The sequence below is a fragment of the Neomonachus schauinslandi genome, chromosome 5 (genome assembly GCF_002201575.2).
Source record: "Neomonachus schauinslandi chromosome 5, ASM220157v2, whole genome shotgun sequence".
In the NCBI taxonomy this organism is placed as follows: Eukaryota; Metazoa; Chordata; class Mammalia; order Carnivora; family Phocidae; genus Neomonachus; species Neomonachus schauinslandi.
In genome coordinates this window covers 11,596,182-11,622,028 of record NC_058407.1, presented here as the reverse complement: position 1 = coordinate 11,622,028, position 25,847 = coordinate 11,596,182, and the positions used below count along the sequence as shown (strand labels likewise).

Below are 25,847 nucleotides of genomic sequence, written 5' to 3'. Positions count from 1 at the left end.
CATCACCACCATCACTACCACTGTCATGACCACCACCACCATTAACACCACCAGCACCACCAGCACCACCACCACCATCACCCCCACCACCACCACTAACACCATCATCACCACCACTACCATTATCACCATCACCACCACAACCATCACCTCCTTCATTGCTACCTCCATTGTTACCAGCACACCACATCTAACAACTCTGATTCTGTCCTGCACTCTTTCATTCTTTTTCTCCTGTCAGCCTTTTTATAAATTTATTTTTTAAAAATTTTAAGATTTATTTGAGAGGGGGAGAAAGAGAGAGAGATAGCAGAGGCAGGGGCAGGGGTAGAGGGAGAGGACCCCAAGCAGACTCCTCACTGAGCACGGAGCCCAATGTGGAGCTCAGTCTCATGACCCTGAGATCATGACCTGAGCCGAAACCAAGAGTTGGATGCTCAAACGACTGAGCCACCCAGGCGCCCCATAAACTTATTTTTTAAATAAAGAATAGGAAAGAAAAATAGAAAAATCATGTCCTATGTTTTATTTTATTTAAAAATTTTTATCTGCTTTCTTCATAAGTTAGAAGCTCAAGGTCTGCCTATCTTTATTGATCGGTCAATCTATCTATCCATCCATTCATCTATCATCTATCTACCTATCATCTTTTTCTTTCTCTTTGGTTGTATTTCTGTGACTTTTCCCTTTATCTTTTTCTTCAGACCTCCACCCTCACTTGCAGTTGGTTTAGAGCTCAAAGCCTAAAGTTAACCGATGCAGCAACTTAGCACGTAGAGAATGCTTCCAAACGCTCTAGTACAGAGACCAGAACTTTCTTATTTGGAAACAGCACAGTGAAGAGCAACTAAGTTATTTTATCTTTCCTGGGGAAAAATAGTACATCTCTTTATTCAGCATCAAAAGTTTCTAAAATGGAAGATGGCAGTAAATCCAAACCTTTGGTTGGCACCTGGTGCTTTAGGGCCATGATGTGCATATTGTTGACAACCAGTGAGTGCTTGCTGAATTGGATTTGAGTGTCAGCTTTTGGACAGGAAAGGACTCAAATCCATCATCCCTTGGGCAACCACCTTTATTCTCAGTCTCTTTTCAGGTCACATCCTTAATCTCTCCCACTTCTTCCTTTTGTCCTTTATCGAAATTCATGATCCTGATGCTGAAGTAAAATTGATTACTAATGTTTGGAATCCACTGGGTTTCCAGGATTTAAATCCAAACTCCACCAACAACTAACCTGAAAAGGTCATTTTTCTTTTGGCCTCAGTTCTCTCATCTGTGCAACGGGAATCACTGCCATGCAGGAAACACTGTAGGGATTGAATGAAAGAAGGTCTATACAGTTGTAGCTCCCAAAGTATCCAGCCCACGGTAGACATGCACTTGGTACATGTACATTTCTTATGGAATGTTCCTTCCTCCTCTCCCTATGGTGTCCATTTTTGGTACAGCCAAAGGATGCCTGGGCTGCATGCTTTTGGGGACCAGCATCAGCTTATCTTTACAATGTTCAGCCATTAGGAGAATCGGATCACTGAATTAGGGAAGTGTAATATAGGCAGACCAGGAGGCAGGATTCCCCTGTGGATTTGCTACCTTTTAGCCTCTGGATAGTCCATCTCCAGGGACAGGGATGATTCTCACAGTGTGGTAATACCTGGAGAAGGAGCTACAGGGCAGGAAGCCCCCTGCTGGAGTGAATAGGGTGGAGAGGGAGCCCTGAACCTGACTCCCGCCTCTGCACCTGTTAGCTGTGCCACTTTGGGCCATTTACTTAATCTCTGAGCTCCTTAGTCTCCTCCCTGCTACATGAGACCCTAACACAGATGCTGCGTGTTGTTCTGAGGAGACAATAAAAGCCCTTAGTACCTGGGGCGGGGGTGGGGGTGGTGCTCAGCAGATGTTTTCTTCTCTTCCTTCCCTCTCTAGCCTCTCTTTCTTTTTGAAGACCTCCTTTTCTTTGCATTTCCTCCTCTTCCTAGGCTTTGTGACACAAGATTTTGAGAAATGCTGGCTGCTCACTGGTGGCTTGTGTGGAACCTGCAGTTGCTAGGAGCATGGCCACTAAAAAATCCAATAAGTAATAAATGTTTGATTGTATAAATAAGAAGAGCAACAACACAATTATTTGGGATCATTATTAAATTGTGAAATCCAATGAAGCCAAAGTGATAATAATTGCATTGAAAGTCAGTGGACAGCTACACCCTCTAATTTGTTGGAAAATACTACCCTACTTTATTATTGATGCTTAATCGTGCAATTATTAAAAAGAAGACCTCCAAACTGACAATACTAATAATGGTGATAAATCTTCCCGACATGGAGGGCTCTCACTTTGTTTTAATTGAAGGGAAGCTATGGAAGTGTTTTCCCTCATTTGAAAAAAAATCTTCCTTTTTTTCTCAGGCCATCTGTCTGGCTATTAAAATCCCATCAGCTTCATTGTGAGAACGCTTACTTCCCCCACGCCTGCCATCCCAAAGGGGGCTCTTAGAGCCAACTAGTTCACGACAGCTCAGGCCCCTCCAAAGGGAAAGCACACTGCTCTCAATTCTTTCTTTGAGGTATCCTGTCTTTCCCAGCCTCTCTGTTCATGGCTGCATAGATGGTGATTTATTTCCAACCCCCCACATTAATACCCAGCAATTAGTTTATACCTTTATTTATTTATTTATTTTTAAAGATTTTATTTATTTATTTGAGAGAGAGAGAGTGAGCACGAGAGGGGGGAGCGGGAGAGGGAGAAGCAGACTCCCCGCTGAGCAGGGAGCCCGATGCGGGACTCGATCCCGGGACTCCAGGATCATGACCTGAGCTGAAGGCAGTCGCGAACCAACTGAGCCACCCAGGCGCCCTAGTTTATACCTTTAATAGTGTTGATTTGTTCAACTGTTTAAGAAATAACTGTCTCTTTTCAGCAGTCTAGGCTGTAATGAGACAGTGCTGGATCTTCAGGATAAACATGCTCGGGGTGAAGTTCAACACTACAATTTCAAGAGCATGCTCTATAGATGAACCTGTGAAACCAAGTGGTTGAGTCAGGACCAAAGGTGGGGAAGGACACACCTGTGTTCCTCTGCTCTGACCCAACACCTGGAGTCCTAACCCACATAATTGCAAACCTGTCCTAGATCCCTCCAAATCCTTTCTGCCATTACTGTCATGCAAGACAGTCATTACTATTACTACAAGGCTGGGGCCTCACCGCCCCCCCCACCCCCCGCAAGGACAGTCATTACTGAGAAATCTCATAGCATTTCTTCACACTAGGGGCAAATCCCTCAATGTTTGAGAGACTCTAGGGTGGAGAAAGAAATCCCTTCACTTCTAGTAGATGCAGAGGAAAGAGCTAATTCCTCTCCCTTAGGTGGTCTTGGGAGGGGGCATCTCCTGATCCTTTTCAGGAAAGGAAGAGGGGAATGATTCTCTCCCGTCTCTCATCTGCCACAGAACACAGGAATAATAAGGCCTACCACGCAGTGGGTTATAAAATTTAAAATAATCTCTATAAAGGACTTGTACACAGAGTTGGGGCTCAAAAGATCATCGATGTTGCAAATCAAGATTTCCCAGCCTTCAGTCATTTGGGTGAAGACCTACAGGAAGACAGAGGGCAAGTCCTTCAGCTCAGGCTCATCTGTCAGCAAAGGAGATAGGCTCATGACCTCTCTCTGGGCTGTAGTCCACACCATTGTCCTTCCAGAGATGTAAGCATGGGTCAAATTTTAACGAAGAGCTGAGTGTTCCCTATGCCACAGAAAGGCTCTTGGAGTCCAAGCAATTTCTGTGGATTGGCCTCTGACCTTCTCTTTGCTTTCCACCCCAGTGGCCCTCTATCACTAAAGAAGAAAGCCTATGAGTAATGGGGATGAGGAGACACCAGTCTCTCCATATTTTCCAAACCTGGTGGATGGTTTATAAGTCAGAATGGTGCTTTTGCGAAGTGAATGATGGGCTGTTGTGGTATCTGAGATGAATTTAATTGGTAGAGGGATGACCATTTCAACAGATTTAAGTGGAGTATTTTTAACGTGTGTTAAAATTTTCACTAGCGCATTAAGCGAGTGATTCCTTGGCTATTATTGCTTAGGATGAGGCTAAAACAGGATCAGTTAGAGAAGTATTCAATTGATAACAACATAGGTGGTACCTGGATATGGCAAACGTAATGAAGGCGGTACCCAAATGACTGAAGGCTGGGAAATCTTGATTTGCAACATTGATGATCTTTTGAGCCCCTACTCTGTGTACAAGTCCTTTATAGAGATTATTTTAAATTTTGTAACCCACTGCGTGGTAGGCATTATTATTCCTGTGTTCTGTGGCAGATGAGAAATGGCAGAGAATCACCCCCCTCCCCGGGGTTGTGGAGCTGGTCGGGATTCAAACCCACGCCCGTCTGATGCCCTAACAGAGCTCTTTCTGCTGGATCGCACTGCTTAATCAATCAGGGAAGAAACTAGGGCAGGATGTGGTTGGATTCTAGGGAAAATCTATGGTCCCAGGCTGCTCTGGTGTGCGGTCCTGTCGCCTGGCCTGTAATTTTAGCCTCAGTCCTGACCACAGGCTTTGCAGCTTCATCCCTCAGTCCAGGAATATTCCTCCCCTGCCTGGTTATTCTCTGAACTCTCTAGGTCTGGGTGAATTCTCCTCCTGCAGTGTTTTCGGGGCTGGAAGTGGGGTGTCTGTCGCTGCCTGGAGTGAGGCAGGCCCCTCTCCGCACTCTGCTCCTGTTTCTCTTCCCTCCCACCAACTGTCATGGACCCTCTGGCTCCGCTGTTCCATCTGCTCCGAGAGGGGATGGCCCCCATGCCCGGCCATCTTCCCTCCCTCCCAGCGGCCTCTGCCCATCCTTTGCATGTTCTCCCCCCAACACCAACCTCGTTTTGCTGCACTTCTGCTTCCCGTTTGTTCCTTGGTCCCACCTCCTGCTCTCCCAGTCTCTCCCTTTTTAAGCCACTGTCTTAGACATGGGGTGGGGGTGGCTTCTTTTCCCCTGTGGTACTCTTCCCTCGCAGGCATCAGCCACCCCGCCTATCCTGCCTCTGGCCATGTCCTTGGAACCCTGGTGCCAGGCACTGTGGCCACTGAGGCCCCCTGGGAAGGCCGAAAGGCACAGTGTTCTCAAGCTAGAGGGGAGGCCCTTTGAAACAGACCTTACCGGGCCAGGTCTTCTGTTCTCCTGTGAACTCGGTCCTGGGGGAGGGACTCCGCTCTTGCTGGGCTGAGGCCGGGAGAGCAGCCTGTTCTCCGAGCCACTACTTCCATGGCGAGCCAAGACTCAGACCAATGGATCCCTCCCTTCCTGCGTCTGTCTTTTCATCCTTCCTTCCTTTCTTCCTTTTATCCCTTCTTTCCTTAAAACAGTTTGCTGAGAGCCTACTATGTGCCAGACGCTGGCTATTGCATTCTGACTGATCAGCCAATCCCCCGTTTATGGACCAAGTGCCCATCATGTGCCAGGCACCCCACGGGGCAAGGGGGCACATAGGCAGGTCTGACAGCCCCCTGTCTCAAGGGCCTTACCACCTGCTTGAGGAGACAGAGACTCGAACACAGAGAAGCCTGAGAAAGTACACGATCTTTGTGCACTTCTGAACTGGCAGGGCAGCAGATGCCCGACCTTTGGCTTTTGCAGCCCGTGGGGAGATGGGTTGCCGCCTGGCTTCGGGCTTTGATCAGCTTCCATCCCCCACTGCACTGTGTCGGCACGAACACTGCCACTAAGGAATGCCAGATCGTTTCCGGCCACCCCTCCCCCCACCCCAGACATAAAGCCCCATCTCCAAGCAGATGCCCCCGTTCCTCTGTTTCTCAGTGCTATCTGAGGGCTCCCTTTTGTCAGATCCTACTGCCCTTCCGTGTGACTTTGTGGGACAGGTAGAGAAGCCCGGAGCTCACCCGAGGGTGCACAGAGGTGTAAGCGGGAGCAATGGGATAGAGACCCAGGAGAGCAGGCGGCCCTGCCCACAGAGAGGCAGAGTATATGGTCCACAGGGAATTTTTTGGTGTTGCAGGATGGCAAAATCCCGTTGGTTCCACAAGCATTACTGAGCTCCTACTATGTGCTAAGTGCTCAGCCCTCCAGCCTCTGCACTAAACGCTGGAGGCTCTGCACTAAACGCTGGGAGGGAACAGGGCATCCAGCTCCTGGTCTGTGGCTGGCTAGCTCCATGGCACTGGCAGAATCCCCTATCTCTCTGGGCCTCAGATTCTTTGGTCACAAGGTGAGCGTCTAGACTAGATGAGCTCCCTGGATATACTGCTAGATACTTTCCCTCAACCTGGAATAAAGAGGATCTTTTCCAGACTTCCTTATAGTGAATGTATGGTCAGGTGACACACTTCTGACCAGTGACCGAAGCAAAAATATTGTGTGATATCTTTTAGGAAATTTCCTTAAGAACCATGTGACAGGTGCCCTCTGCCTGTGTCTCTTTGTGCCATTCTCCACCTTGATGCCTGGAATGTGAAGACAGTGGCTGGAGCTCTGGCAGCCATTCTAGACTGTGAGGTTGAAGGCCACACCATAGGGATGGTGGAGCAGGGAGCTGGTAGGCGCCTGCATTGCTAACCTATTTGTGGCACCTGTAGACCAAACTTATACTATGTGTCTCCAGATTGGTTTACTTAAGAGAGGATAAACTTTTGTCTTATTTAAGCCTCTGTTAATTTTATGTTTCTGTTACTTGTCAAGTCTAATCCTTCCTGATACAAGCTCTAAAATCCCTTCCAGGAGTACCATTCTGAGGTTGTGACATTAGGGGATCTTTAAACACTCACTCCCTGTACTGGCAGAATAATGGCCTGCTGAAGATGCCCACACCCCAGTTCCTATAACCCGTGAATATGTTACATTGCATGGCAAGGGGGAATTAAGGTTGCTAATCGGCTGATCTTAAAGAGAGGGAGATTATCCTGGATTATCCAGGCGGGCCCAATGTAATCATGAGGGTCCTTAAATGTGGAGGAGGGACGCAGGAGAGTCAGAGTCAGAGGGATGCAACATGGGAGGGACTCTGTCTGGCACCTGCCAGCTTTGAAGATGGAGGAAGCCTTTCTGCCCCAATAGAACGTGGGCAGTCTCTAGAAGCTGGAAAAGGCCAGGAAACAGATTCACCCCTAGAGCCTCTAGAAGGAACACAGGCCCATTGACACCTTGATTGCAATCCAGGGAGACCAATTTCAGACTCCTGACCTCCAGAACTGCAAGGTGATTAGTTGGTGTTATTTTAAGCCATTAAGCTTTGTGGTGATTTGTTACAGCAGCAATAGGAGACTAATACACTCCCTCCATTTCCTACAGGGAAGATAAGAATCATAACACCCACATCATAGAGTGCTGTGTAGCCTAAGCAAGGTGACATACATGTGGTCCTTAGGACTCGGCCCAACACACAGGAGACCCTCAAACACCATCAGCTCTCAGGGGAAACCATCCATTCCTGTCATACCTGTGGGCACCACTGTTGACCCTAAATAACAACATTAGCTGAAACATACTGACGGGAAGTGCCCGGGACTAAACTAATGGCTTTACCAAGTTCAGGTGCTCTGAACTTATTCAGTGCTTCGGAGGAAGATTGCGATCTTCCTTTCAGAGGTGAGCAAACAGGCCCAGGTGGCTGGTGGCAGAGGTAGGATTTAAATCCACGTCCTCTGGCCATGCTCCAAAACCTTGCTTCTCAAAGTGTGGCCTGCAGACCTGTGACATCAGCCTCACCTGGGAGCTAGAAACAGCATCTCAGCCCCCTGCCTGGACCCCACCGCATCGGCACCTGTGGGTCAGTAAGACCCCCAGGGGGTTAGTGTTTCCATCACAGTTTGAAAATGCTGCTCTAGAAGAGGCCCTCTGCTCTGTCCTTGGCCTCACCCTCACGGGGGCGGCCTCAGGTGGTGTCACGTCCTTCTTTGAGCCGTTCTCTTTGGATCTCCTTGGCAAACTCCTATTCATCTCCAAAACCCACTGTGAAGGGCATTTCCCGAGAACGCCTTCCCTGACCTCCCCAAATACAGTTGTTTTCTCATCCTGCCCATGCACACACCTTTATCAGTGCCTGAGCTCACTGGCCCCCATGCTTTTGTATGGCTCTGTCTCTTCTGCTAGGCCTCCATCCCTTTCAGAGCAGGGGCCTGCCTTCTGTCATCCAACGAACATTTCCTAAGTACCTACTATGTGCCAGACGCTGATCTCAGTCCTGGGGCTATGGCAGTAAATAGGACAGACCAAGGACCCTGGTCTCCCAGAGTTTCTATTCTGGTTGAGAGAGAAATAATATACACTCTAGACAAACTCAGAGAGCAGAAAGCATGATGAAGACAATGAGGTAGGCAGGAGAGGCTGGGAAGAGGATGGGTGATGTCAGCAGCGGGGATCAGCGCAGACCCCCTTCCGCAGGAGCTGACTGGTGTCTGAGCTCCACGAATCAGCACAGAGCCTTGCCTACCAAACATCCAACATGTGTCAAGCGGGATCCGATTTGGCCATTCCCACAGATCAAACGGCATGGCTTTACCTTCATATCCTATCCATTCTGAGCAATTGCAGGGCGCCTCCCTCCTCCCTCCCCCGAAGACTCTGGAAATTTTCCTCTTCTCTATGAAGCTTTGTGAGGCAACCACGGAAAGTAGAGAATCCCCTGTGCCCCCCGTGCTCCAGCAACACCCCTGCTCTCTCTCCACTGGCCCCACAATGTGGGCTGACTCCCTGGCGCCTGCCATTTAGTTATTGAATAAAGCACACCACGTGGCCTGCACGACAGGGTGCACTTTCCCCCGAACTGGGGTCAAGGTCAGAAAATGTCAAACTCTGAAAGAGAAACTATGGGGGTGGCATAAAGTGGGCGACAGCCTCTCTTTAAAAGCAGCAAGTTCCTGTAGAGATGCTTTATGAACGGGGGCCGGTGAGGCTAGTCTTCCCCCTGAATCAACCCCGTCAGCAGCCACTGCCAGGGGACCACTGGCTCTCCATGCATTTATTTCCAGAGGCACGGCTTGGTTCACTCCGTTGGTGGCTCTGCCCTGCCTGGGCTGCTCTTGGTTTGCTTACATTTCCAGCACTTGGGGGCCATCGGGAGACACAGCCTCCGCCTACAATTTGCCATTGGCATCAGAGGAGCTGGGCATTCGAGGCAGGGCAGCCAGGGGAGACGCTTGGGAGCAGAGGGGACTTTGGGGGACTGCAGAGCCCCTGCAACCCCTGGAGGGACATCTGTCTGCTGCCTGCCCCGCCCCTGCCAACTGGGGCCAAACAGGAAAGGGACCCCGCGCTTACAAAAACCTGACTGTTTTTCTCAAGAGAAGCCGAAAATAAGGGATTTTTATAGGGAAGTTCATGTGTGGAAGATTTGAGGGCTACACACAACTCCTGGGCAGGTCACTGTTTGCAACTGCTATAGGTCAGGAAGTGTGATCCGTAACAGGCAGGATACAACTTTTCCCATTTACACAAGAGAAAATCGAGCCAGAGAGGTGCCGTTCCTTGTCCAAGGTTACCTAGCTGGTAAGGGGTAACACTGGGATTTGAACCCAGGCCTGGCTGGAATATCCTGATTATGAAGGTGCTGGAGAAAATCTGAGATTAAATATGTATCCTAATCTCTAGATGCAAAGCTATGTTCTATGTCTTTTTCTTCATTCATTCATTCATTCAGTCATTCAACAAACATTCACTGAGCTCCTACTACATGCCTGGCACTGGCGAGGCCTGGGGGGCACAGATCTGGAATCCTTCTATCCAAGATGAAAGGTACCATCTTCTCCCTGCAGATTTCTCCTCTTTGCCCCATTTCAGACAAGGTCCCTCACTGTCACACCTTCCTCAACAACAGTCCCCAGGTCCTGTGGATCCTCTGGGGTCAGTCCCCTTCCCTGGGTCAGCTGCTTCATCACTTGTCAGACTGTGCAATCCTCTCCTTCCAGGAGTCCCTGCTCTGTCCTCCTCCTCCTCTTCCCATCCCCACTTCCTGAACCATCCTCCCAAAGTGCGAGTTTGACCGTGTCGTTCCCTTCTTGACAATCTCCTCTCTGGTCTCCTTGCACAGCATAGCCGTCCCTCCATGATGTGGGCTCTGTCCAATCTTGTCCCCCGGTACTAATACCTTCCCTTACCTCCCCTCCGAGCCATACCAGAAACCTTGTGTGGTCCCCTGAACAATCCGTGCTCTCTCACACCTCTTCCTGGAGCAAGGTCCCCACCCTGAGTGTGCTTGCTTGTGTCCCTATATCCCCCACTAGAGCATAAGCTCCTGGAGGGCAGGGCCACATCTTCTCACCTTTTTTAAATAGGATGGTACTTGGCACGTAGTAACCCAGTGAATTTTGTTGATGAAGTGGCTAAGGGAACTCATGGTCTAGAAGTAGAGACAGAACCAGAAACAAGCAACGGGAAGATGGAAGATGTGTTAGAGGCATATGTGAACGCTGGGGGAGGAAAGAGGGAGGTGATGTCACCTAGGTGGGAGGCAGCTGAGGTGTTGGGGAAGTGGCAATTTAGCCGAATCCTGGAGACAAGCAGAATGTGGTTGGGAACAGGCCCTCTTGGCAGAGGGTGGGGGAGAGGGTATATGCACCCTCTCCCCCTCCACGAACTGCAGAGAGAGGGATGTCCATGCATTTTGAGGCATTCTTCTGTTCTCAAAGCAATGAGAAAAAACTGGCAGCCCGGCCACTTTCCCCCACTCTGTCCTGGGTAGGGAGCCTATCCAAACTGACGCTTCAAAGTTTTGAAGACTTCATCATGCGTGGAGTACAAATGGCAATTTCTGCTCAGCCTTGCCTTCAACTTCTCCGAGATATTTATTTATAAATTTGGGGGCTAGGGGAAAATTGCAAATATAATTAGTGTAACAGAAGGCTGTGCACAGGTTTTGGGGATGGACAGCTTGGGCTCTGCTGTATGACCTCCGGTGAGTTACTTAAGATGGAGATAATGGGCATCACCGTATATACCTTCAGAATCGTAAAGGTTAAATAAGAGCTAACCTCTGAAAACCATCTAAATAGTGCTTAGCACAAAGGAAGCACTCAATGGGTGATTAGCTGTTATTATTCTAGTTATTTTGAGTTTCAAAGTGATGTCAGGGTTACCTCCTTTGCAAAATATATCGGAGGAAAACTGGGGGGAAAGGTTTCCAACCTTAGGGACAATTCAAGAAGGATGAAGGATCAGAGGTGTGGGGACGGAAGTGACAGAAAAGAATGCATGATCCTTTATGCAGAGAAAGCGAGAGAGGAGAGCAGTGGGTCAAGACTGGAATAAAGGTCTCGGGGTCAGCAGCAGCCAGTCACCAGTGAATTTTGCCCCACAGCCAGGCCAGAGAGAGGCTGGCGCTGGGGGATTTAAATGGCATGTTGATGGGGTAGCAAAGCAAGTTGCTGATTCCCTGTCCAACGAGGCCCCAGCAACCGTGCTCCTGGGATCTCATACCTAATCCTCGGCATTCTTGTTAGCAGCCGGAAGACTAACCAAGGTCAAGGAAGTTCAGGGAAGAGTGAATGAAGACTGTCAGCAAGGGAAAGGAGCGGGGCTCCTCAGAGCCGACCCAGGGCTGCTAAGCAGTGCCTCTGGGCCAGGTGATAAGGAACAAGGATTTAGATTGAGAGAAAAGGTGACTGCTGCCTGGGAGGGAGCAGGTGTGCTGTGGCTTATCAGCTTCCTGCAGCTTTATGCCGAAGCTGTGGCCCCGAGGCACCCCCCCCCCGCCCCCCGCAAAGAGAGCCTCCCAGGGTGCAGGGCGCAAGGGGGATCACCTGCCTATTCTGAGTCTTTCACAAAGGGGTTCCGGCCAAGCCTAGGAGAAAAGACTGGTCAAGAGGATGCTGGGAGATTTTGTTTAGGAGCCTGTCCCCTCTCTCGATGGGAGCTTCTTGAGGGCAGGCGCTGTTTCTTTAGTCATTGATCCAACGTGTGGCTCCTCAGCACTCTCTCTGTCTGCCAAGACAGATGCGGCACCCACCTTCATGGAGCATTCAATCTTTCTTTTTTTTTTTTTTTTTAAAGATTTTATTTATTTATGTGAGAGAGAGAGAATGAGAGAGAGAGCACATGAGAGGGGGGAGGGTCAGAGGGAGAAGCAGAATCCCTGCTGAGCAGGGAGCCCGATGCGGGACTCGATCCTGGGACTCCAGGATCATGACCTGAGCCGAAGGCAGTTGCTTAATCAACTGAGCCACCCAGGCACCCCTGGAGCATTCAGTCTTATAGGGGGACACAGATCACAGACAAGTAAATGCTAGGAAGGGAAAAGTCAATGTTAAAGGTTGAAGAGGGAAAGGAAAGAGAGTAACAGGACTGGGGGCTTCTTTAGAATAGGGTAGTCAAGAAGGCTCCTTGAGAAGGTGACATTTGAGCAGAGACTTCCTGCATCTTTGTAACTGCGGGGGCTGGGGGGGTGGTTTATACCGGGAAGTCAGAAGAGAAGGGAAGACCTCGATGCACCTGTTTTGTGCATCCCTTATAATCTTCTCTCTTCTCTCTGTTTACTACAACCAACTCTGTGCAAGTCACCTGCTCACTGCAACAACCTCCACGTTGTGCCTCACCCCTTCCCAGTAAAGCTCACCAGCTCCGGCCGACCCCTGGTGCCCTCCGGGAAAGCCTCAACATCCAGTGAGCTTGCTAATGGGTAAAGCCACTGGCTGTCCTTGCTTGAGCCTTCCTGGGCCTCGTTTTCTCCCATGCTGAAACACATACTGCCCTGTGAGCCATTTCTGTTCCTTTGGGAGCACATCCCCACTGCCTCCCAGGCTCACTCCTCCCTGCCTTCTCCCTTCCAGCTGCGCGGGACCCTTGGCATGGCAGCTTGGGCATCTGTTTCTGCACCTGGCCCTTCCTTCAGTCTGAGGTGCTCTTCCTCTCCCTAGCTTGCTCACCCCTACGCATCCTTCAGAACCCGGTCTCCCACGGCACCCGCCCCCCCCCGTCTCTGTGCTCCCAGAATCCCCTGTGCTTGTGTTTTGTGCTGTGCTGTCGTCATAGTCTGTTTACTGCTGTGTCTTCAGTGCTAGACAAGAAGTCTTTCTTGCCCGAGGTCAGGGACTGAGCCTTTGACTCTGTCCTAGACTCTCACACAGTACCTGCCATTGCTCAGGGAACGGCTGTTGGATAGAGATCCACTGTCACCCTTTTCCTTGTCAAGAAAGATGCTGTAGGACCACACTCTTCTGCCTTCTGCTGCTCCCCGAGTCACGGGAAGGCCCTCGCTGTGTACTGGTGAAATCCCTCAGGCTCTCTGAGCACCCTGCCTGCATTTCCCACTGCCAGCAAGATAGCTTAGCATCTTCATATGCTTCTAAGGCACATATTTTAGCTTTCAAGGTTTCTGAACCTCGAGTGTGTTTTACAATTGATGTGTCCATTAAGTTCGTTCTCTCCTCCCCCAAAAGCTGTTTCAGTAGATGGTTCACTTTATAATTGATCGTGCCTGGGAACCGAGGGGAGACGGAAGTGGGAGAAGAAGGCCCTCTCGTAGCCAGAAGAGAGGACCAGAATGCCGCGAGGCCCACGCAGCTCACCAACGATCCCAAAACGGTTGACATGCATTTCTTGGCATTGGGGATGAAGAGCTCTCCTCTCTAATTCCTATTTTCAAAAAGTCTGCTGGATATAACTGAGCCGCATTCAAATTCCAGCTCAAATCCTCGATGATCCTAACCGATTGGAAGAGATGCCAGGAATCTCTCTGAACTTGTGGGAGGGGGAGGAGAGGCAGCAACAGGCTCTGTCAAATGTCTGGTATGGAGTGGAGCCGTTTGGTGAGATGCCTGTTCTTTGGGATCCCCTGTGGGAACTCACCTGGATGGTCCTCAGGATGGGGGGCCTGCTCACCACTGCCTTCCTGTGTTAGCACAGGGCTGGCACCTGCCGTCAACACCTCCACTGAGCGGATTTTGAATTTTGTTGATTGGAGTTGAGTCGATCTATTCCCTCCCTTCTCTGTACTCTCAGGGGGAGTTTGGAGGCCAAAGAGACCAGCACAATCAGATTGGGATGGAAGCAGGAGGAGCAGGGAGCGGGGCTCGAATCCTCCAATGACCCTAGGGGCGGTTACTAAACGGATGGCACAAAGGAGGCACAGAGATGAAATTAACTAGTCCAAGGTCACACAGCTTATAAGCAAGAAGCCAAAAGTCAAAGAACAAAACTCTTTAACAAGACTAACAAGGCCACACACCTCTGGGACTTAAACTACTTCTGCACCCCTGTCCCCACACCATCCAGCACTGTCACCCCACTACAGACCCACCCCCAGCTCTGTTTTCCAGCCACCAGGCTTCACCCAGGCCTCGCCTCGCTCTTCCTCACTGATCTCTGCACTTGCTACCCTCTGACCTGGAATGGCCTTTCTTCCTCTCTTCACCCAGTTAACTCCTACTCCTCCTTCAGATATTCATTCTTGTGTCCCCTCCTCAGGGAAGCCTTCTCTGATTAGATACCATCTCGATATTCTGAACTCACAGTCCCATGAGACCTCCCTTGAGAATGCTTATCATGGTTGTAATTTACATATATGTGTGTATACATATTCTTTGAATTGGGGCCTATCTCTCCCAGTAGGCTCTAAGGACTGAGGGCTGTGACCCTGAAAGGAGCCACTTCCCATCCTGACTTCAACCTGGCGCTTTGCAGAACTTCATCAAAGATTTAACAAATAAATGAGCGAAGGAATGGCCTGATCTGTACCTATAAACTAACCCAGAAACTGAAAATGCATATATCATTTGAATATGGGTCTTTCGGCCACAATACTTATATCTGAGGCTAAAAGGAACCATCAAATTTTGAACAGGTTAAAAATCTTTTGCATCATTCGTCCGGTATCTTCTCCTCCCGCCTGACCTGAAAGCGAACGCTCAGGGGAAGCTCTCCCGCAGGATCTCTGTGACAGCCGCTCTGGACGATGTGGAGGCAGGAAAGCTCGGCCAGGATCTATTTAGAGGACGCTCACCCCCCAGCACTTCCTTCTCAGGCATTTATTTTTTCTCCAAACACTTTTCCTTTTTGTTATCTTTCCTTATTCTTATCCCTTGTGTGTTGAACACTGCTCTCCCTTCTCTCTCTCCCTCTCTCTCTTTCTCTCTCTCCCACCCTCTGGCCCTCCTCTGTGTCAAGTTCACTATTTTCTGGAATGTCAAAAAAAAAAAAAGGATGCTTTTGCCACCACTGATCACCTTGTACCACTGAAAGAACAATCCTTTGACGGTGTGAAGGGACCGCCATGTCTGAATCCCCACCGCGTCCTACGTCCTGCGTTCACGCCCCAACAAAGGCTGACGGCTTGCAACGTCCTAGTTGCCATGGTTACAGCAAAGCGCAAAACAGACCGCAATCCCTGCCCTCTTGGAGCGCGCAGTCCAGGGGTGGCGACAGACAACAAATACCACGAGGAGACTATGTACTGTGCTAGAAGGTGGTAAGTACTCTGTAAAGAAAAAGAAGACAGAGTAAGGAGGACTGTAGGAGGGGTACAGGTTGGGGTTGTTGATTGCAACCGCAGACAAGTCAGTCAGAGAAACCACCCTGTGAGAAAGCTATTTGGCTTTCTTTTCACAGAGAAGGAAATAGGCTTGAAGAGGTGAGAGAACCTACCCCGGATCTCCCAGGCTGCAGTGCTTGGAATGAACCCAGGTCCGTGTGGCTGCAAAATTGTTTCAACTACACCCCACGCCACAAAGCTTCCCCTGAAAACTTCCATGACTACAGGGGACCTAAATTTGCTGTTTTCTGAAAAATGCTTGCGAACATAAAACCAATGGATAGTTTACATTAAGGACACTTCCGAAAATGAAAGGGCAAGCCCAAAGAGGCACGTGGTGGGTCTGGCCTGAAGTTCAGTGTCGCATTCCTTCCGCCTCGTGGGAGTGAGGGGGTTCTGGCAGAACTGTCTCTCTTCAAAGCACAGGGCAGCTGGAGTGAGTGGCGTTTGGAGAGTCAGGTGGGTCAGAACCCAGATTTCCTGACAGGCTCAGGCTGGGCCCTCGATGGGGGACGCTTAATGGGACACAGGATAAAATCCAGTGCTAGCAGTGAATATGAGCACAAGGCCACACAGTAGGCCAGGATATGTGCATAGAGCCCTCTGGAGGCTTGCAGGGTGGAAGCGAGGGGCCTGGATTCAAGTTCTGGCTCTGCCCATATGGCCTTGGTGTGTGATGTCACTCCTGTGTGCCTAGTTCTGCTCAGCTGTGAAGGGCAGTGGGGGCGGGAAGGGCAGTGTGAGTGGGCAAGGACTGGCAGAGTTTGTTCCTCAGTAAAGGGTTCAACTTTGCCTTCCCAGGTGAGGATGCTTAGGAATGTGGGGCTTGGCTCTATGGAAAACTGCTGGTCAGAACCTAAGACCTTGGGGACTATTTATTCTCAGGGTCCTGGGAACTGGGTGGAGAGGTTTGCTAGAGAATAGAAGATTCTGAGGTACCTAAATGGGGATGGTCCATAATGCCTGCTCTCTACCCAAAGTGTCTATTCCAGGGACTATTACAATCCAAGTGGACTTTGGTGTACTTTAAGCGGAAAAGGGGAGAAAATCAATTGGTTATTTTTTCCTCACTTGCAGAGACTGAGTCTACTGATAATTTTCCGCTAGCCAATTAGGAGCCACACAACCCTAATGACAGACTCCTTCTGAATTGAATTAATGAATTTTGTGATTTGTTATTATTCTTTTAAACAAGATGCACCAGGAAGAACAAACCAACCATCCTGACTTCCTCACCCCCTTCTTCCTTTCTTCATTACTCGCTCGTCACATGTCCTTATGATGTTTGAATTAATTTAAATAATTTGAAGAATTTTGAAATCAATGCATTGATAAATATTTTTATGCACCTACTGTGTGCAAAGTGCCTACAAAGGGTCAAATAATCTTGGGAATTCTGGAGTGATTAGGTATATCATGAGATGGCCCATTAAGAACTTCCATAATCAGCTCATCCACACTTAAAGGTAAATTATCTGGGAAAGGCTGTTGGCATCCCTAAAATAGGGAGAACTTTCCTTCTGGAGAACAAGAGAGGCACGGCTGAACCCAGCGTGGAGCCCTCGCCACCTCGCAAAGGGTATGCAACTATCAACTTGACAGAGACAGTTCAGGAAAATTGAGACACTTCTTGCTCAAAGAGAGTCGGGAGGTAGCAAGGGTTGCAGAGCCACTGTGAGCAAGCAGCACGTGGAAGCAAAGATGGGAGAAGCCGTGGATGGAAGAGGAAATCGGAAATTCAGTGGAGAGAATGTAACAGTGGAGACAGAGAAGACGATTTCTGCGCTGCTTCACAGCAAGGAAAGGGGCGAGAGAGGGAGGGCGGGTTCTGCTACCCACGGCGCGTTGTACTGCTCCTGACTCCTCCTCTGCAGGGCTGGAAATCCTCTGGGGGAGCCGTGGAGCCCGGACAGAGAGGAGGGAGGCGCAGGAGAGAACAAACACAGAGTGAATTTCTTGCTGCCCCTGGAGACAATGATTCCTTTAGGTGACAACAGAGGTTAATATCCTGAGCAGCAAGGCACAGCACGGCCCAGAGATGCCTCGCTCAGAAGCGATGCTTTCGGGTCCTGTTGTGGATTTTATTGAACTGTTCCCTGAAAGGGCCAACTCATCTCTCCATTCGGAGGCTCTTAGCGCAGCTTTCCTGAAAAGTTCAAGGACTTCTCCTATTGGGCTCCACATACCTGGATCCACATGCAGCCCATCCCACCCCGTCAGTCCCACTAAGGACCCCCAGTCTGCTAGGGAGTTCAGGTTCACACACAGAGACTCGGCTGTTCACTCTGCAGAGGGAAAAATAATAAAGGTTGTGGCTTCTTCTTGGTTCCTCTCCTCTGCTGCTGGGTGTCAACCCCTAACAGGTGGTCCTGTCCCTCCTCATTCTTCAGCAGACTGGTACACTTCAAAAGCAGCAACAGAGGCAGGGAAATATTTTCTGATTTTTATTTTCATCAAGAAGTGAATGGAAGAAAAAGCGTCTCAGGCGACAAAAAGCCCGAGTGAAAACCAGAAAGCGGAAGAGATCAGAAGCAGACAGGGTTGTTTTTTATCTGGAGTTATCAGCAGCATCTTGGGGAGATTTGAAGTCTGTTCACAACTTTTTTGGAGGGTGTGGGCAGGAAATACAATACAGAGGTGATGGGGGAATCTTTTTTGAAAGTCCCATTTCTCACAAAAAAACATAGACTGGGGGACAGGTGAAGCACTGACAACATGATCTCCATAAAGGCTGACCCTATTTTGAATGCTCCAGAAAGCGAGTAGAGGAACACCCCACGAGAACCATCTGTGCCAACCTTCAGAAATAAGTGCTCTTACAGTCTTCGGAAATCAGTGCAGTCTTTGAAAATAAGTGGCTTAAAATCTTTAAACCACTTCCTAAGTGGCCAAAGCCCAACTTCCTAAGGCGGTCCCAGGCCCACAAAGCCCCACAGGGACAGATGCTTTAGAAATTGAAGGCCAGGTTGAACTAGGGTCCCGAGCACCCACCCTTCCTGCCTGTGCTTTGGCTACAAGTGGAAAAGGAATAGCATCCTGAAGGGAGCTTGCCCCAGCCCTCCCCTCACTGCCCGGAGGCCCCAGGCCTGGGAGAGGGGCCAAACCCACAGCTCCGGTGCACATCACACAACCCTTGGGAAAGTGTTGTAATCCTAACCCTTTTAGGGATGGTGGAGAGAAAGTTAAAGGGGGTGGGCAGCACATTTGGGGATGTAGGCACCAAACAGATGGAATTTAAATGAAAATACTTCAGCCTTTTAATATACAAGTGATCCAAAGCCACCTCTAGTCCTCTTGCCTTCTGGGAATTATAAAATGTTTCAGAGATCACAGAATGAAGAATTTGCAAGTAAAACCCTGATAACAAGTATATTTATACCAACTTAGCAATTTCTGAGTATATTTCTCCTAAAATCATATTCCATCTTTCCTCTAATTTCTTGGCTGCATATCTCCATCCATCTAACTAAAATCCAAGGAAGGCAAATTGCTACTATGATCATTTCCCTAAAGCAACTCTCATTCACTTTGCTTTTCTTCTCTTTTGGAATAGAAGTCTGCCATAAATGTTTAATTAAATGGAAGCCTTTCCACTGTTAATGACAAGCTGCTTGAAAGGCTTTTCATTTTTTAAGGACGGGTGTGTTTAAAACAGTCCCTATTAATTTCCTGATATTGATTCTCTGGCTGGGGAAGAGCATAGAGTATTCAGCATACAGCTCCTCTGCAGACTACGTTCAAGGCAGCGGTTTGGATTGAGAAAGGGCACCAAATGCAGTATGCGTCAAATAGACCATCGCTCAATGAAGTCACTTAGCTATTCAAAACATGTTCAGCCATCACTCAACCGTTTGCACCAAGAATGTTGGGAGGGGGGCACGAAACTGGTGCTCTTTCCCAGACATAACCATTTCCCAAAGAGCGGCTTTTGCTCAGTTTGGGTTAGACCCTGGGGCCACATCAGTTTCTCCCTCTCCCATCCGTTTCCCTCTCTTCTCCCCCATCTCCTGGCTTCAAGTCCCTGCATCGCTATCCCATGTTGAGCTTAACAAACAATCCTGCAGTCCCCGCTTCCCAGCGCTGCCTCAAACGGCCTCCGGCATTGGTTCATGTCAGAAGCAAAGCACATAACCCTTTCTCTCTGCACAGAAACATGTATCTCTCTGTTCACGTTTTTCTATGGGTAGCTGTAGCCTGTACATACAGATATGGATACATATATATATATATAGCCATTCAAATGCAGTCCCTCATATTCAAGTCTGTTGCTAAATGCAGCTTGTATGACCTGCAGGAGTTTTTTGCGTTTTGGTTTTTTTTTTCTGTGCTTATTAATGTATCTCAGAAACACATGCCTTCATCTGTACCCTGATCTCCCAGGCTTTACACCGTGGGGACCCCTTGGCCCACAGCACATGCACAGACACACATGTCTCAGTGACCCTGCAAGATCAAGGCAAACAGCTGATACCCCTGGTCCACTGCCCCCCATTCCCCCCCTCAAGCTCCCCAAGCCCTTGCCTCCCTCCCGGCCTCCCTGCACAATGTCTGATGCTCAAGTTGGCTTCAATGCTGACTCTATTGCTTCTGGATAGCAGGCATGTCACTCTGCGTGGATGTGAACTGGTTCTCAGCCTAACCTGCCAGTCAATTGCTGTTTATTAGAACTTGGGCTTGTTTCCTGTGAGAGACGTATGTATTTTTAGACTTTGTAAACGTTAAAGCACACACATACACACACATACACACACGCAACCAGTCGCCCCGAAAGGTATGTGTGGCTCATAGACATTACGAAATGCTCTTGAACTCAGCTTGAGATCCTGGAATAATTAGGATTTACCAAATAAGGATTCTTAGAAACAACAGATTTTTTTTTTTAAAGGAGATTTGCAGATGATGATGTGTCTGGGACTTTTGGGGAGTAAGGGGAGGAGGAGGGGGAAAGGAAGAGCATTTTCGAATTCTTCATTACGAAAAGAGGAACAGTGTTGAGAGAAGCAATTATTTTCGCCCCTTGTAGACGGCAATGCTACACCAAATGGCAAATCCTAATGATTCCAAAGCAGGCAGAGCTCATTCGACTTTTAAAGACAATTTCTTGTTGTTTTCATCATATCATAGATTATTCCAATGAAGAGGTTTAGGGGAAGGGGGGGGTGGTGGAGGTTTGAGAGTTGAGTATGGTTTCTGCTTATTGATTTTCTTTCCTCTGAAACTAACCCAACCAACCTTGATCTGTGGTGGAAGCAGTGAAGTAAGAAAATGGTGGAATGTAAAGGGGACTTATTTGGAGGAGGGTGGGGAGGGGGAGTGAGAAGGGGAGGGGTGAAGTGGAGAGGGGGAGGAGATGGGAAATCAAATACCTTCTAGGCAGCAGGTTCTCCATAATCCAGAATGGGTCATAACTTCCTCGTTCTTTTTGCTGGTTTCATTCTCACTGACACTTTTGGTCTTGCAAACCCCTCTGGAGTAGAGCCAATAGTCGGTTCCCACAGCTATGGTCATCAGACTGAAGGCAGCGAAAGCACCAACGGTGGTTAAAAGCATTTGAACACCTCGATCAAACAGCCCCATAATTCTTCATTATATAAACACCCAACCGACTTCTGGTTCTCGGGAGAGTGTGTGTGAGGGTGCGAGTACTAAAGCAAAAAATAAATAAATAAATAAAAATAATTCCACTACTAATATAATGGATATATGTGTGACTAGAGACTATGGAGAGATATAAAAACAGGAAGGTAAGAAAGCTCACGGAAAAGAGTGTAAATTATAAAGATCACACGGGAAGAGAGGCTTGCCTTTTGAGATCAGAAACTGTTCCAGTTGCAGTAATTTTTTTTTTTTAAAAAAGGAAAAAAATAAAAAGACACCCCCCCACCCCCCCCAAGTGAGATGCCTTAATCTCTTTTCCTAAAATTCCGGTCTCCAGTTTCCATATGTGATAGCTAATTTGGAGATGGCTTCCACAGTGAACCAGGGAACAGCCGCATTCTCAACACAATCTCTCATGGTCGGGACCTAGACAGTTAGAGATTGTAAAAGCCGGGATGCAACCTTCAGTCTTCGTGCTCGGCTCTGCGGCCTGCGCCATGAAAATCCTTTGCTTCGCCAGTTCTCTTCCTTGGCGGGGCGGGGGGTAGGGGGTGGTCTCGGGCGCTTTCGTTTCAGACCAGACTTCCCAGTATTCTGTAAGCCCTTGATCTCAGCTGAACAGGTGCGGGGGTCTCGCCTTCCATGGTTTTGCCCCGGCGGCGGCGGCGGCGGCGGCGGCGGCGGCGGCGGCAGCAGGGCGGGCAGGCACGGCGGCGGCGGCGGCAGGACGAGCAGCGGCGGCGGTTATTGTTGGTGGCGGGGGTAGTGTTGGCGAAGTGGGGGAGGGCGGGGGTTTCTTCCGAAGAATCGAGGCGGGTTTCCCTCCCCCTATCTGCAAAGCTCCTGGAAACAAGGGAGCCGGCGTCTTGCTGCAGGATGGGCCGCCCGCCTGCCCCCCCACTCGCTGCCCGCTCGGCCCCCGGCGGAGGCGCTCCCACCTACTGCATTACCGGGTGGTGCTGAACTGGACAGCTCCCTGCGCCGCTCGCTCCGCGCTCTCCCCGGCTCGCTGGGCGGCCCGCCAGGAGGGGGGCGCTGGGCCGGAGTCCTCCCTCCCTTCGGGGGTGGCAAGGCCAGGGCAGAGCGGGGGGGGCTGCCTTTCCTCTTTTTACCCCTCTCCCCAGTCCTAAAATGAGCGCTCTCCTGGGCTCCCGGAGCTCAGAGGAAGGCGTAGCTAGAGATAGCTCGCTCCCTCTCCCTCTCCCTCTCCCTCTCCCTCTCCCTCTCTCTCTCTCTCTCTCTCTCTCTCACTCTCTCTCCCCTGCCCTCCCCCCTTGGTGTTTCTTCCAGCTCAGCCTCCTTCTCATTCCATCTCTACGTGCCCAGAGCTTCAAATACAACCCTCCCATCACAGTCAGATGGGCACAAAACTTCGACCCGCCGTTTCTCTGCCTGGAAGCGGTGAAAATATAGCCTGGATGGGTAATACAAACACGATCTATATGTGTTTTCACTTTGCTGTTTCGGGGGTTTGTTTTGTTTTATTTTACTGGCATGTTAGCCGTGTCTCCTTTTGGTCGTTCCTCTCTCGTCTCTTTGTCTCTCTCCAGCTTGCAGGGGGTGTGCTGTGCACTGTGTGTGTGTCTCTGTAGTTCTCCGTGAAATTCTGAATCTGCTCCTACAAGCAGACATTTTGGAAAGATTTTTCATGGAAAAGGGGGTGCAAAAGGGTGGCTGGTGGCTGGGGCTTGGGCAATGATTTCCATCTCAGGGATGAACATGTTTGCAGGGGAAGTGGGAGAAATGTGAATCCTTCTAAGTTCCCCTGTCATTCATAAACTGGATCGGAAGAGATAAAAATCTCCCTGCTGTGAACACTGAAACACATCACAACCCTTCCCCCCCCCCCCCTCCTCAGCAGAATGCTATCCTGGGTTAATTACAGCACTACCTCTTCTTTCTACATGTGCAACTTTTCCTTAGTGTGACTCCTGGAGAAAGAAGCCCATCAGATTCCTGCTGCTATTGATTACATTTTTCTCTGATCAATTTCGTAGTTAAGTGAGGGAGAGCACATGAGGCATGATGTAGGTGCACTGTTTTTCATTTTTGGGGGGAGGAGCCTAGAGAGAGGTGTGAGTCTGGTGGGTCTGTTGGGGGTTACAGATGTTTTAATTGCATAACTCAGTTATTCCATACTTTCTTCTCTTTCCCTCCATTTTTGTCTTGAGATCATTTGTTTGACAATTTCTCAGTGATTTGGTGATTATCACAGAGTATGTAATAGACGACTGAATTAAAAACAGACTTTTTTTTTGGCGTTGTCTAACTTCTTTCCCTTAGCTGAGAGTTGGTCTGCAGGTATAACCAGTGCATACTTGTTGGTGTAGAAAAGCGACCTGTTTTCCCACCCTGCATAAAACTTCCTTTTCTCATGCTCCGTTCCTTTCTCAGAAGGGAAGGACTCCTACGACGGGCAACTGCTATGCTCCTGGCATGTGGGAGACGGTCCCTGTGTCTGGAGAACAGAAGCACAATTTCAGCAACCTTTGCTAAGTTACCTTTAGGGTATAGCAAGACATTTGCAGACTGAGGCTTTCTCCAGTTTTGCTTCTTGTCCTGTGAGGACAGGGATGGGAACTGGGAGGGGAGAGGGCTGATGTGCTGATCCACTGAGCAGGGAACTTAGCAAGTCCAGCCAGTGGTTCGGGTGGGTGATTTTTTTTTGGCTCTGGTCTGTAAGGAAAAAGTGAAGTGCAAGCAGGAAGGCCCCTTAGATGTGCTAGGCCTTTTTTGGGGTGGGGGAGTGGAGAGAGGCTTGGCTGAAGCCACACAAGCCTGAGCAGCTTGCCATCTCCTACGCTTGTCACCTTGGTTGCCTCTGACCTGTCCAAGAAGTCCCTTCAGACTAGAGATAGAGCCCTCCTTCTTATCCACCCATCCCATTACCGACCAACCCCTGAATCTTTTGCTCAAATGGAATCGGTCCCAGAGGCCCAGAAACTTCTGTTTGACCACAGAAGCTGGTGACATCTTAGCCACTGACTGTAGCTGTAGCCTTAGCAGCATGTGATTAATCTCCTGGCTGGATAATCACGGAGAGGAGGAAAGGGGGTTGGAGGGAATGTAACAGCTTTGGGCCGTCAGTGTGGACAGAGCAGACTTCTGGAGACAGAACAGGCCCGGGGCCACAGGTTAGCCTCTGCTACTTAACTGCAGGACCGCAAACAAGAACCTCAGTTTTACCGTATGTAAAATAAACACGTTGGTATGTGCCTCTTCCTCCTTCCTGGAGTTGTTCCTAGTTATTGCCTGCTTTTCACCGCTGCCACCACCACCGTGCCCAGGCCTCTACCGTCCCACTTCTAGCACTTCATTGTGCATGCATCATCTCTCTGACTTGTGAGCCCTTTGAGGCCGATACCTTGTCCTGTTCCCCATGATGTCTTGGGGACCTTGCGCTGGGCTTGATACATAGCCGATGCTTGATAGCAATGGCTGAGTGATTATAGGATGAGATGGGTAATGTGCCTGGAACGCAGTAGCTGCTCAATAAATGTGGCTTGCTTCTCATTTCTTCTCCCCACTTTTACGTCCAGTTTTGTCTCCAGCATCCTTCGCTCTAACTCCTATTCCGCACCCCCCCCCCCCCCCCCCTCGCCTTCTCCTCAGGTCCCTTCTGCAGACCTGACAAGGCTGCCTAGGAAAAGCTGGCTCAGCGTGAGACCCATTACATGGTTTGGGTCCACCGGGCACACGTACTTAGCAGCTGCTGAATGGGTGCTCTTACGGGAGCAGCTTTGTGTGCCTGCGGTTGGTTACTTGGGAAGGGCTTAGAGGAAATTAGCTGAAATGCCACAGCCTATTTTGAGCTCCTTCTTTGATGGAGTGGAAATAACATGGGATTTGGGTGCAGCAGACCTGGCCTTGAAGCACAAGGCTGCCATTTCCTCACTTTTGACCTTGGGCAGTCTCTTACGACACTAGGGCGCTCTCTGGGAACCTCTCTTCATCTGTCAAGGAGGACCATGGGAGGAACCTTACGGTGTGTTTGTCAGCATCACATCGTAATAACAATAACAGAAGCCAACATGCCAGGCACGGATCTAGGCTGAATCCCACTATAACCCTATGAGACATGTACGATCATGATTCCCATTTTACAGATGAGGAAACCAAGACACGTAATGGTTTAAGTATCTGACCTGAGGCTGCCCAGTTAGTGAGTGACAGAGCTGGGATTCTAGTCCAGCAGCCAAGCCTAAGAACCTATGTCTTACTCACTGTGCCTTGACCCAAGACACAAACTTTCTGAATAAGGATATTACACCAAGTTTATTTACTTCTCATCCATAGGCTTGGCAAGAATTTAGGGAGTAACTTCTAGGTGCTGGGTGTTTTCACAGAGATTCTTACCCCTACCTTTCCAACAACCCTGTCAATGCAGACTACTATCTTATCCTGCAGGTGAGTAAGCAGAGGCTCATATATCGAGTTAACTGGAAGAGTAGAGATTTGAACATTTTGCACTGCTTCAAGTTCTGCTAGCTCCAAGTCCCACAGTTCATTTATTGGTTCAAAAAACAAGCACCTACTATGTGTCCAGCACCATGCTAATCTCTGGGGATGTTGAGCAGGACAGACATGGTCCCTTCCTCCAAGGACCTGAAGACAAGCAGGAGGAGTGGACAGGTAAGGAATAGCCACATTGAGGTGAGGAGAATGTTAGGTGATGGAGACCAAACCCAACCTAGGGGGTGAAGGACATCCTCCCTCGAGGACAAGACATTTAAACTGAGATGCAGGAATGAGAAAGAGTTAGCTAGGCCA

At 49.3% G+C, this 25,847-nt stretch overlaps 1 protein-coding gene across 1 annotated transcript in view; it reads right to left on the bottom strand.

The window, feature by feature from the left end:
* Window positions 1-21,141, bottom strand: part of CACNG2 (calcium voltage-gated channel auxiliary subunit gamma 2) — a 108,861-nt gene extending 87,720 nt beyond the window's left edge. The window contains exon 1 of the mRNA XM_021687622.1: window positions 20,846-21,141. Coding sequence (XP_021543297.1) covers window positions 20,846-21,056 — 211 coding nt within the window. The 5' untranslated portion in view covers window positions 21,057-21,141. The remainder of the gene's footprint in view (window positions 1-20,845) is intronic.
* Window positions 21,142-25,847: the final 4,706 nt, after the last annotated feature.